At 39.1% G+C, this 12,015-nt stretch overlaps 1 protein-coding gene across 1 annotated transcript; it reads right to left on the bottom strand.

Moving 5' to 3' along the window:
• Positions 1-2,294: 2,294 nt before the first annotated feature.
• Positions 2,295-8,712, bottom strand: LOC105568681. Its single transcript, XM_012024539.1, has 9 exons — positions 8,295-8,712; positions 7,859-8,197; positions 7,362-7,481; positions 7,111-7,286; positions 6,387-6,660; positions 6,065-6,146; positions 5,565-5,709; positions 5,305-5,494; positions 2,295-5,218 (listed from the first exon to the last, which is right to left on the bottom strand). The coding sequence occupies exons 1-9, from the start codon at positions 8,608-8,610 to the stop codon at positions 5,067-5,069; spliced, it is 1,794 nt and encodes a 597-aa protein (XP_011879929.1). The 5' UTR covers positions 8,611-8,712; the 3' UTR covers positions 2,295-5,066.
• Between the last annotated feature and the right edge of the window lie 3,303 nt (positions 8,713-12,015).

Raw genomic sequence — 12,015 nt, forward strand, 5'->3', positions numbered from 1 at the left:
TGCGAGTTCTGTGAATTCTCTGCGAGTGCGGGTGCGAGTGCGAGAGCGTGCGTGCGTGCGTGCGTGTCTTTTGTCTGTCTATCTGTCGTTCTGTAGGGTCCGCGCTTTTTATCGAAGCTCGATTCCAGAACCGTATCCTGTTCGTCCCCGATTTCCGACGTCTAAGATGAATCCTCGGATTCCTCGAATCTCTGGACGGGTTTGTACCTTCAATCTCGATCCGATTCGCGATCTACAATACGTAGTGTGGCACAAAAATTTGGACATTGCTTAACCTAACTTGTAAAAATGCAAATTAAAAATTTGGAAATTACTTCGTCATCATGAGAGAAAGAGATTATTAAAAATTTGGGTAACCTCATAGAAGAGGCTTTGTGAGTTAAGGTGCATTTTGGAAATTGCTTACTCCAGAATTTTTATTTGCACACAAAGCTTCCTCTATGAGAAAGCCATATCCAAGTTTCTAATTTTCCTCCTCTTCGCATACGTGTTTCTGGCTTTTTTGTCCTTCGTAACAAGTTTTTATAAACAAATTATTCTTAACGTGCATCTTATAATTTATCTATAATAAATTTACCATAAATTTGTGTTAAGAAGTTGTAACGTCTGTTATCTCATCGTCAATAATAATTCCATAAATTTCGATGAGTTTATGAAATTGATGAAATCTCACATAAATTCTTATTTAATTTGCACATTAACTCACAAAGCTTCCTTTATGAGGAAGCCAAATTTGAATAGACAACTTGCCACAATGTTGATTCTGCCAAATTTCCAATTTGCACCTTTCTTTTATTTATACGCGAATTTATTGTCTGACAAAACCTCTGCGTAGTCTAAACGTTCTTATTATTGTTTTCTAATACTTTAAATAAATAATATTATATTTATTATTATTTGCCTCGGTGGTCAAGTTGGTTAAGACACTTGTCACGCGGATTGAGGGAAATCCCAAGTTCGAACTCTGTTCGGCGCTGAGGTAATATTTTTCACGAAAAGATTTCTTTACAGTTCGGAGAGGGGGGCCGGGGGGGGGGGTTGTATTAAATGCTAAATATAGCATTTAAAATTGATTAAAACTCGTTCATCGATTTAAATACGTGAATTTGCTGACAACAGTGATTCCATCTAAAATAAAACTGTGTTATATGCGAAAAGAAACCGGCGCGCAGGACAGGTGGAAATACGGTAAATTCATATATTAAATTAATAATTATTGAGCTATATACATCTTGCTCGAACTTAATAGGCGTTCTCGTTTGTTTGATTTATATCACAATGGTCCTGATCTAACTCATTTGTTCATATTCATTAATTGTTTTTGGTTTGCTTCTTTAATGTCACCCGTCTTCCACTTATTGCTTATATAAACTTTTTGTTTAAAATGATGTGTACAATCGTGTTCTTGAAGACCAACCATTCCTCCTGAAACAATCTGCATACTTACGCCTTTAGTTTCGCGGTCGTTGCGTTGTATATTTTAATATAAAAGAATTTTAAAAATGAAGCCGTTTAATTTTTCTATGATTTTCAAAAATAAACTTATAGTATATATGTATCCCCTCCGAATCATTATAAAAATTTTGATGTTGCTCTCTTGACAAAAAAATTGATAGCTCCTAAGCCTAACATTACAAAAGCCTGAACAGCGTCAACAGAAAGAATGCAATGGCTGAACAATTGGGAAACATTAGAGAAAAATAAACGTTAATTTGTGAAATTGTGTAATCTCTTTTACATTTACGAAAACTATAATCATATGAAAGATGGGCGTTATCGAGTTTGGAAAATAATTTAATGGGACTCCCGTTTCTCGAGGCGTTATTTAAGCAAACGCAGTTGTTCTGTTTAAGTATGTCAAACGATATCGTTCTATAATTACTCATCGCAATAATAAACGTACACACACACGTGCACCGTCAATATAAGTTTCTATATTCAGATCGATTAGTCACTAGTTTGGCGTGATGGTTTGTTGGCGCTCGACCAGCACCATGATTTATTTACATGGGAGAAGTTGTAAAATATCAGTTATTTGATCGATAATCGGATTTGCCTTTGACGCGTTTAAAGTCTGAAACGCGCTAAAAGCAAATCCTTGATATTTCCTGTAGCTTCGAAGATTTTGTAAATAAACTTTTACTTTATTCTTACAAGACGGTTTTTTTAATAAGGAAACGCGTCTTATATTTTTTTTATACGCCAAAAGTCGTTCCCTGCAGGCACTATAGGTACCGCGCTTCCGGTTAGCAGCTGCAAATAAATGGTTAGAAGAAGAAAAAACAAAAAAGAGATTCTGTCAAAACTGATTTGAGTTTAATTACTGAAACATTCGCGTATATAAATAGGGTACAAATATATGTGATTGATGTGTATTGATGCGTATGTGTTTCTGAATGTCTACTGCACAGTCCGACTTAATAATATATATATAATATATATATAAATATATACATTTTGTAAATTGTTTTGTATACCATAAGGAGTCACACTGCATTGCTAAATAAATAAGCGTTGATTTAATACAAATCCTAATAAGGACTTGAATAATTCTAGCAAAAACGTAATTTACTACTATTCTTTCTTTTATCAGCCCCTTAAACGTATCCTCTGTGAATTTAAGAAACTTCTCATGAAATTTATTGATTAATGAAGCTATCTTTCTTAATCCTTGTCGTTCCTTTCATTTAAACAAATGATTAATTTCAATTGTGACCCCTTTAGAGCAAGCACCTTAACCGGAAGTCTAAATTTACTCCACTCAATTCGTGCTGTTTATGAAATACATAACGTTTCTCAAAGAGAAAAAATCCACCTGTAATACAAATTGACACGTTGTCGTGTCTTAAATAAGGATGCATGTTTATCATTTATAAATTATTTAATAATTAACTGTAGAGAGAGAAATGAATTGAAAAATTTATAAAGTGAATCCAATACTCAACTTTTACGGGTGTTAATGTGTTTTTCTCGTCTCAATATCTACGCCATAAATTAACAAAACATACCCCTCAAGTGCTTATTTACATATTTATTTTTTAAAGGGAAATAAAGATTTGATTTTCGAAATAGATACTTGCGTGCTCATGAACTATGGCAGTATTTGAAGAAACGAGAAGAGTGTTCAGCCGGATATTTCATAGCGCGTTGACTAATTGAGTGGAGTTGATAAACTGGAGAAAAATATCATTGTCCTTATAGAACTATTCGGCCGCTTATCCCGCCGATAGTACATTGTACCTCGAGTATTTCTTGTTTTAACACTCTGAACACGGCTAAAATTTCGAGGGCCCTCGAGCTTCGAAGACACGCAGAAGACTATCTAACACTTCAGTAACCGAATGCTCGAGTGCTTCTCTTCTCTCATCAGTTCCAGTACCAGTACGAGTTTCACGAGTAGAGGTACTCTCGCTTGTAAGTCTCGAAAGAACTTTAGCGGCATCTCGCAAGCGGTTGGTACCTTAAGACATTGTCTCGCTTGTCGATCACTGTTATTCGGCTGATTCCAATTAATCCGCTATAACATTGATATCCTTATTGGGAATGTAACTCGTGCGCGCGAATGAAGTTAGTCGTCGTTTTTCTTCCTTCCTTGTAAAGTTCTCGCTTCCTGTTTTCGCAAAAAGGCACGAACCGCTTCGAGAAACCGCTGTAAATCCGAGAAAGTATTTTCTCGGCCATTCCCCCTTTTTTTCCTTCCTCCGTCTATGCTTACACGCTTAATCGCTATCTTAATGCTACTTGTATCGTTAAAAACGTTAGTGAAGCGTGAACCTTTAAATACCGCTAGTCTTGATGCGGGTTACAAATCGATCTCCGTTAACTAAAAACCAGAGCTGCATCAATCATTCAGGCAGCGCCGAAAATTTCACTTCGAGCAACGCGAATGATAAATTCGCTGCTCGCTCCTGTTCTCCTTGCAACCCGATCAGAAGTAGCCACTAGAGGACACAGTTAGCTGTTTCTAAGAATATTCTTAAATAAAATCTACTCATTGCATTTTCAAGGTGGTCTTAGTCGCGAGTTAGCCTCGCGAAGTGTGTCGTGTGTGTGTACGTATGCGTGTGTCTGTATGTATGTGTGCGGAAGAGTCGGTCGCCAACTTTTCAACAAACACCTTCAAAAGTCCGACATGCGCAAACCATCCTTCAAATTTCAATCACAGTCACGCTGATGTAGCATTGTGTCTTCCTCATGCGTAAAGATAAATCGCGTCAGCAAAATTCAGTCGCGATTGCTATTTCAGCAGCACTTCGGCAGCACATTTCGGCGGCCAGAAATAAGCAGCTCGCTAAGTACGCGCATCCACGTGCAAAGTGGCCGTGTACATTAGAGCCTGGCAGCCATCTAATATGTTTAGCGTTTAACGAAAGTGTAATATTGCACTGTTATCATTTACGAATTTTGTTATATAATCCGCGATCGTCTTAAAATACGTCACCTTCGTAAAAATTACGACATTCATGAGCTGCTCCTCGCTAAATATTACTTCAGACGCTTCAGAGAGGAGTCGAGTCATCCTCTTCGTTCGAGGCCTCGAGTTCGCGTAGGTGTTCGCATTTCGGTATATGGTACAGGAGATCCGTGTACTCTCCGTTAATAAAGTAATTTCTCGTGTTGGTGTAAATTTATTTTCGCGCGTTCGATTGGCGGCTTTTCAATAATTCCTTCAAAGATGTCGGTCTATATTAATGACCGTTAGTGTTATCGATTATATCTGTATTCACTCGGATATTACCAATCTCAAGTCCTATGATCAATGATACCTTGCACGGAATACTAAATACATTAAGGGCATTTCAGATGCGCGTCGCGATAACGTAATCTCTCTTGAATAGCGATCTTTTATCTTTCATCTTATTACGCGTGCGCTTTATCCGCAGCAAATATAATGAAAATGAGCATACAATAGAAATGAGAGGACGAAATGTGAATCCTTTGATAACTTACTTACGATATGAGTATGCGTGTGTGTACGTGTGAATGTATGTGTCAACTCTCGCGCTGTTCGTTTTTTTTCCATTTACTCTTGCGAATGCGCTGTGCGAACGAATCCTTCTTGTTCCTTAAGGCATCATTTTGCGAGGTGTCAGCCATTTCTTCATGTAGTAACAGAAGATTGTAGAGATATAGATGAGCACCAAAAGAGCACACGTCACCCCGAGCGCCAGCACCGAGGTTTTCGTCGGACACGGCTCTACGATGGTCACCGTTTTGTCTGTGGAGATAAAATGCCGCGAGTTAATAAGCAGTTACGAGCGCTTCTGCCAGAGCGTCTTAGACGCGAGCGTTTTAGACTCTCACCCGCTTCGTTGAAGTCTATGCTGGAGTCACTCTTCAGGAAGTCGGACTGCTTCTCATCGCCAAAGTCGAGCACCAAGATCTCTTGAGACAGCGTCATGTCTTCGCCTTTTTCCTCCGTCGAGTTCGCGATGCTTCTTCTACGTCTCTTCCCCCACGATTCCACGGATTCGCGTCCCCACTCGCAAACGGCCTGAGATACGACAAATTGTTTGAGGTTTTCCTTTTCTACATTCGGACAAATGAGTAAACTAATTGATTACCGGTTCGCAAGGTCCCAGACAGTACTTGACGTTACACTGGAAGATCACGCCGTAAGATTCGGTGAACCTGAAGGCCTCGTATACAGATTGCAGAGCGTTACCATCGGGAGTGAAGCTGGGGAAGATGGAAGGATCGACGGGACACCTGAAAATTGCAACATTTAACTCTGTTAAAAGTCTGTTAAAAGTCTTTCATTTTTTCGTCGGGCATAATTGAGAAACAAGAACATTACATATTTTCATTATTACAGTTAACTTTGCGTTCTAACTTAAGACGTAATTTATTTCCTTCTTTTTACGATGTTAACATGCCGAAGAAGATACTGTAGTGTCGAAACGCGTCCAATCTTTGTATCAATTTTGCATTTAATCGAAATCGATAATATGATGAAAAAATTTTAATTATCATATCTTACCCGTTTTGCTCGCCAATTACATGAGCCGCGATACCGAATAATTGTTATAATCGAGAAACGTTGAACGAAATAAAATTGACCTACCCTTCGTCGTCGATAATTTGAAACGTGCTTTTCGAGTCCTTCGCCATGGCTACGCAACTGCGAGCGAATATGCCGTAAGGAGCTGCCATACGAAAATGTTAATATTAATTGCCGTGAATCGTCGTCGCGAATCGGTCGTAATCCAGTGAGCACCGAGCATCAGTTACACCGCAGTTACACATGTGTTATATTACATTTACATTGTTGAGTGAGAAATTCTAACATGAATGCAATGTAACCGATGCTCGGTGTTTACTGAGAACGCCATCGAGATAATCTCTCCTTTAAGGGAAAAGAATGAATTCGCTGGAAGCGGACTTACTGTCTTCCGGGATTTCGATTCTAAACGTCAATTTGTCACCAATGCGTACAGTTTCAACCTCTCGCGACCGGCTGTCGAGGATGCGAATCCTCGGTGGAGGCGCTTCCGGCGCACTAGTGATACTAATCATTTCCGGGTCTCTGATCGGCATCATGCCGAATGTAATATTCTTCGAGGACATGTCGTATGTACATTTGACTTTGTAGATTTTGTCGGCCTTTGTCATTACCACAGAGTGATGTTGCAGTACAACCGTGTTCGAATATATTCCAGTCTGAAAACCGTCACGCTGCCATGGTGAAAAGAAAGTACAAACAGAGATTATGTTCTCAAGGACAGGAGGGGGGGTGTGCATTTATTGTTTGAAATTCTTCATAAAAAGTATATCGATGTGGACAAAACGTTTTTTTTTTTCAAGTTGCGTGATATACAACTGTGCAGTGAGAAGCGTTAGTCAATAATCGAACAAATGTGACAAGATCGAAAAGAAGGCTGGAAGTGTGATAAAGTGTTTGGAGCTCGGTAGTGCAAATTGCTTAATGTAATTACTTCTAAACATGCATATTTCGAAGGCACTAACGAACAATATAAAAGCTGTAACTTTTGATATGTACAAAAAAATGCAAGTAAAATAATATGAAATAACAGTAGCTAGAAAAAAAACTTCGAAAAATACAATTATAATAGTTTTCAACGTTATCACATCATCTTGTGTGTCACTTACCACGCTCTGAGTGTTACAATCCTGTCCGCTCATCGTGAGATCGAGTCTGAAGAGATCGCTATTAATAACATCAATATTGCAAGTCTCCGATCGTCCGAGAGCGTAAATACGTCCATTGAAAGGTTTATTTGTACGAACTTGGACGGCGATACGAGTGTCTTTGCAGTCAACCGACACTGTAATATTAACCGTTATGATAAACTGTGCCTTTGTCACGGCGTTATGGTATTATCAAGATATTAATTCAGTACCATCGTAGCAAGTTCCCGTCTTGTCGCAATTAATGTCGTTTCGGGTGAGATTGTTTATCGTAGAATCCTCCGTGGTCTCGAAAACGACCGGCAACGGGTCCGATATTGGCCCGGTACCCTCTAAAATAACAGCATGTATTTTTTTATCGATGTATTAATCGCACGCACGCGCGATTAATACATCGCGCATATACATATGTACAGGGTGTTATGTATTGTAATACCCGCCTCATCTCTTATTTGCGGATATAGTCAATGAGTTATTAATTATTAAAGATCGTTGTCTTAGCCCGGCCTACCGCCCAATTCAAGCGCGCGGCTAGATGCGGCCGTCCCGCGATCGGTGTTGCTAGGCGCGCGGGGAGTCTCATCATTTCAATAATTGCAAAATGGTACAGGGCTTTTCAACTCAGTCTAATCCGCTCTATCCGTAAATAAGAGGTGAGGCGAGTATTACATAACGCCCTGTATAGACTCTTTCAACCGGCGACCCTTACTTTCGCAGAAATTCTCAAAGTAGGTGCCGACTCGTTCCCCATTGTCGATCAGGGGCCTTTCCGCGTTGAGATAGGTCGAAGGTCCATCCGGCAGAGTCCAGTGGTCCAAGTGAAAGAGTTGACAGTTATAAGCCGAACCCTGTGGCGCGCCGCGATAGAGGAAGGATCTGCAGAGAAACTCATTCTCGATTTCGCAGGCCAATCTACAAGCGGACTCGCTTTGAACCTGCAGCTCCTTATCTGTGTAATAGTGCAGGCCCGCGTACTGCGCGACCTTGTCGTCCGCCACGCCGATCCTGGGCATCTGGAAGATCCTCTGAGCCTTGCAAGCCTCCTTTCCTGTCAGCGCCCGATTAATACACAATGCTGATTTGCTTTCTTTTCGAGAGAATGTATAGGTTTATTTTTCCACAACGCTCTCCTCAAGACCGTTTACCTTTCAAGCATAAATTTTCGAAGTAATCCACTCCCTGCGCGTCCACGAATTGAACGTATTGACCTGTCGTTCGACGATCCGAGTCGCTCAGATGACACTGCAGCGTCACGTAATTATACTCCACGGAACGACAGGTGAAACGGTGCTCGTTTAAGCAGGCCGCGAGACAGGCTTCCTTCGTGGACGTGTAAATTAATGCGTTGTCCAACCCGCGAATCATCTTGTTTGGAATGCGCTCGAAGGCCCACGGTCGCAGACAAACGTTCTCTAAAATAATGTATGTATCTATAGAGATCATTTTACTTCTCTCTTGCATTGTGCATTCTCGTGACGTTCGTGATATAATCTGCGCCGTCAGGCCGTAGATCTTATAAACGCGCTTGTACGTTCATACGTAGCTTTACGAACGTTCCCATTGATATATAATATAATTTGCAGTGATATATAACTCAAGCTAAAACTACCGTTTCCTTCGCAGAAGATCAAAACTAAGGGAGAAACTAAATCCGAAATCTCCGAACGAAAGCCGGGAAAATCGCGATCCTAACCCGAGCAAATTTATAATGTATTAATAATATAAGTAGTTTGTTAAAAGGAAATGAAGCTCGTTTAATGCAACGCAAATTAAGGAGAAGGGCCACGAGGACTGTAAGTTGTGAATATTATTTTCCTCCGTATTCTATAATTAATATGGATAATTGAATAAACGTTTTAACTTTAATAAGCCTTCCTCAAGTACAATTTTATATTGCTAAAGAAATTTTAAGTTATGTTAAAAATTCAATCGTCACAATTTCAATTAATTCGGTCCAGCGGTTTTTGAGATCACAGCGAACAAAGAAAAAGGCCACAAACTCTGTCATGGAGTGTCATATTAATAAAACTCATTTCTTAGTGAATTATATAATGTTTTATAAATAAAAATGACTCTTTCCACAGATAATATGCAAATTCGTGAAATAAACATTTGTTTAGGATTAATATAGCATTAATATATATACAAAAAATATATTGCCATAAAATAAATGGAAAAAAGCCGGTCTCGAACTCGAGACCTCCAGCATTCTAGTCGCTCGACTTACTAGCCCGACCATGTGTCTAAATTAAAAAACGTGTTATCGACTCGGTAGATTACACACGTGGCTCATTTAAAAATAATTTAATTTCTAAACTAATGTCCATTGGCAAGAGTTACTGCACCGTTTATTATTGGGGAGGATGTAGAACAACATATTTAAAATTTAGCCAAATCCCAGCATACGGACCTTATTTGCATTGTAACTTGAAAAGGACCTAAAGTAAAGGTCGAAACGTCGTAACGAATTCAATAAAATTTGCCAGTTGGGTTGATAATGAGCTCACTTTTTAAATAAAAGAGAACGTTTTTACGATTTGCTCTTTAGCTTATTGCTTCCTCCTTTGAAACGATAAAATGCTTATCGAGGCTCGCGAAGTATGACGTAATGAGAGACGGGGACTATCAAGCCCAGCGCCGAGGATTCTGCGCTGAGAGATCATAAGACGCTGGCATGTGACTTGGCATGTCCGATGTCGACGATGACGCACGTAGCCTACGTTCTTTGGCACACGAACCTCCGGAATGTATTTCGGCCGAGCCTGTGTGGCGTTCCAATTCTTTTGTTCCGCCCTCAAAACCGGCGCTAAAGTTTGCCGCTGATGGCGGAAGCGATGCCAACGAACCGCTTGACTACTTTACTGGTGAATCACCGGCCGTTCAAATTTCTAGCCGCGGCCTCTGACAAATCGCTCGTCCCGAACAAAATGTCGCCAGGCTAATGAGGCAACGATTATTTTATCAATCAGTTACGTGACATATTTGCTAACATTCTACACGATATACTCTCTGAAAGTCCATCAGTGCATTATCACAGAGAACAGTGAGTAGTCACTGATTTTTAGTTAGAAGCATATCATTGCGATTTTCATGCTGTGATAATCCACCGATTGACTTTTAGAGATTATTTAGAGAGTAATTTAATACTATTTTGACACTTTTAAGGATAATTTACGCCTACTTAGCTGATCTATACACCTACATAGAGCAGCAATAACCATCATATTTTTTTACTCCTCCCTTCAATCTTTAATTCTAAAAATTTACTTTAGTTCCCACTTCAAAGGACCTACTTTAATGCTGAATTGGCAAAAGTAGAAATTTCCGACACTATTAGTTTTAAAGTAGAAGTAAATTTAGTACTTGCAGTTCGACCTCTTTTACTGTCTTAGGTCCTACTATATGTATAATAGATTTAAAAGTTCAACATAGGGCCAATAGTTTGACTCGGGTATTATCTGATTTGATGAATCAATGTGAATAAATAATAAGAGTTATTTGGACTAGGAAAAATCAGGGTACTTTGACCTCACAGAAAAGGCTGTTTTCTTTCATAATAGCTAACGTATACGTTTTCGTAGTCATTCTAAAAAATAATCGGTATTTAGCGTAGTTTATATGCATACGCCACTCGAAATAATGATATTTCGAATATTATACCATGTTTTGACAGCAAAATTACAGTTAAGCTTGTAACGAAGATCAATCGTAATGTAATCTACAATTATTATTTCCGTTTTCACTATTCTTGCGTAATTTGCATTGAACATTACACGTTAGATTCAGGAAGACGCTTAGCGTCAATATCGTGTCTATAATGAATATATGGGACGTGCTATTACGCTCGCGGTTAGCGTACAAACCGTTTATGTAAAATTCTGCACAGTTTGTAACCAACCGGTTTGCAACGATCAGTGGAACAAAAGCCCGTTCTTTCTCGAAATTTTCATTCGTCCTCCTCGGAGCAGCAGCGAGCGGTTTTATGACGAACAACTAAGTGCCTCGCGACGCGGAACAACTCGCCAAGAAAATCGCCCCACTCGTTAAATAGACAACACGCAATTTCTTGAAGCGCAAGAAATTTTCCTCCGGAAATTCCCGCTCAGGCCCGCTATTTTAACACGCGGAAGACCCTCGTGTGTTGAAGTGCTGAATAAAATCTGGCGTCGCCGATATTTCAGGTACTGAGGAATTTCACGAAAATGTTGCTCATTAAAAATATGCAACTGCATAGCAAAATTTTGCACAGAAACTGTACTGCGATAGATTAATTGAAACAAGTAAGCCATTTCTTTTACTGTAGAGATCAATGTCTCCGTACATACATGGCTTAACAACTTTTTTCAGAAGAAATGATTGGAAATTAATTTCTTTTGGCTCGTTGAACCTTCAATTCAATTAAACTTTGTATGGACGTCCATGAATCGTACACGAAGAGAATTTTCTTTTAAAATTTATCCTGAAAATTATGTAATCGTGGGACAACGCGGCATTTCGAAGAATTTTATGAGCTTTTTGACATTTTAACATATATTTCACTACTAATTATATTTAGTATATATTTTATTATAATAAAATGTATGTTAAATTTTATAGAAACTCGCATAAAGTTGTTTAAAATGCCACGTTGTCTCATGATCGCATGATTTTCAGGACAAATGTTAAGATAAACTTCTCTCCGTGCAAAAAGAGCATATTTTCTTAAAATCTGTCCGTATCTCAATTTGATGAAACGTCTTCGCAAAACGAGCCGCGGCATCTAGAGACACTAAACAGGCTTAAGTTATATATTAGAAGCAGTTTCGAATGGAAAGAAATTTAAGAATTGAGCTCATCCCGTAGGCAGCCCAGTTTTGTAAAGACCTG

The sequence above is a fragment of the Vollenhovia emeryi genome, unplaced genomic scaffold (assembly GCF_000949405.1).
Source record: "Vollenhovia emeryi isolate VEMERY1.0 unplaced genomic scaffold, V.emery_V1.0 DF939128.1, whole genome shotgun sequence".
NCBI classification, from domain to species: Eukaryota; Metazoa; Arthropoda; class Insecta; order Hymenoptera; family Formicidae; genus Vollenhovia; species Vollenhovia emeryi.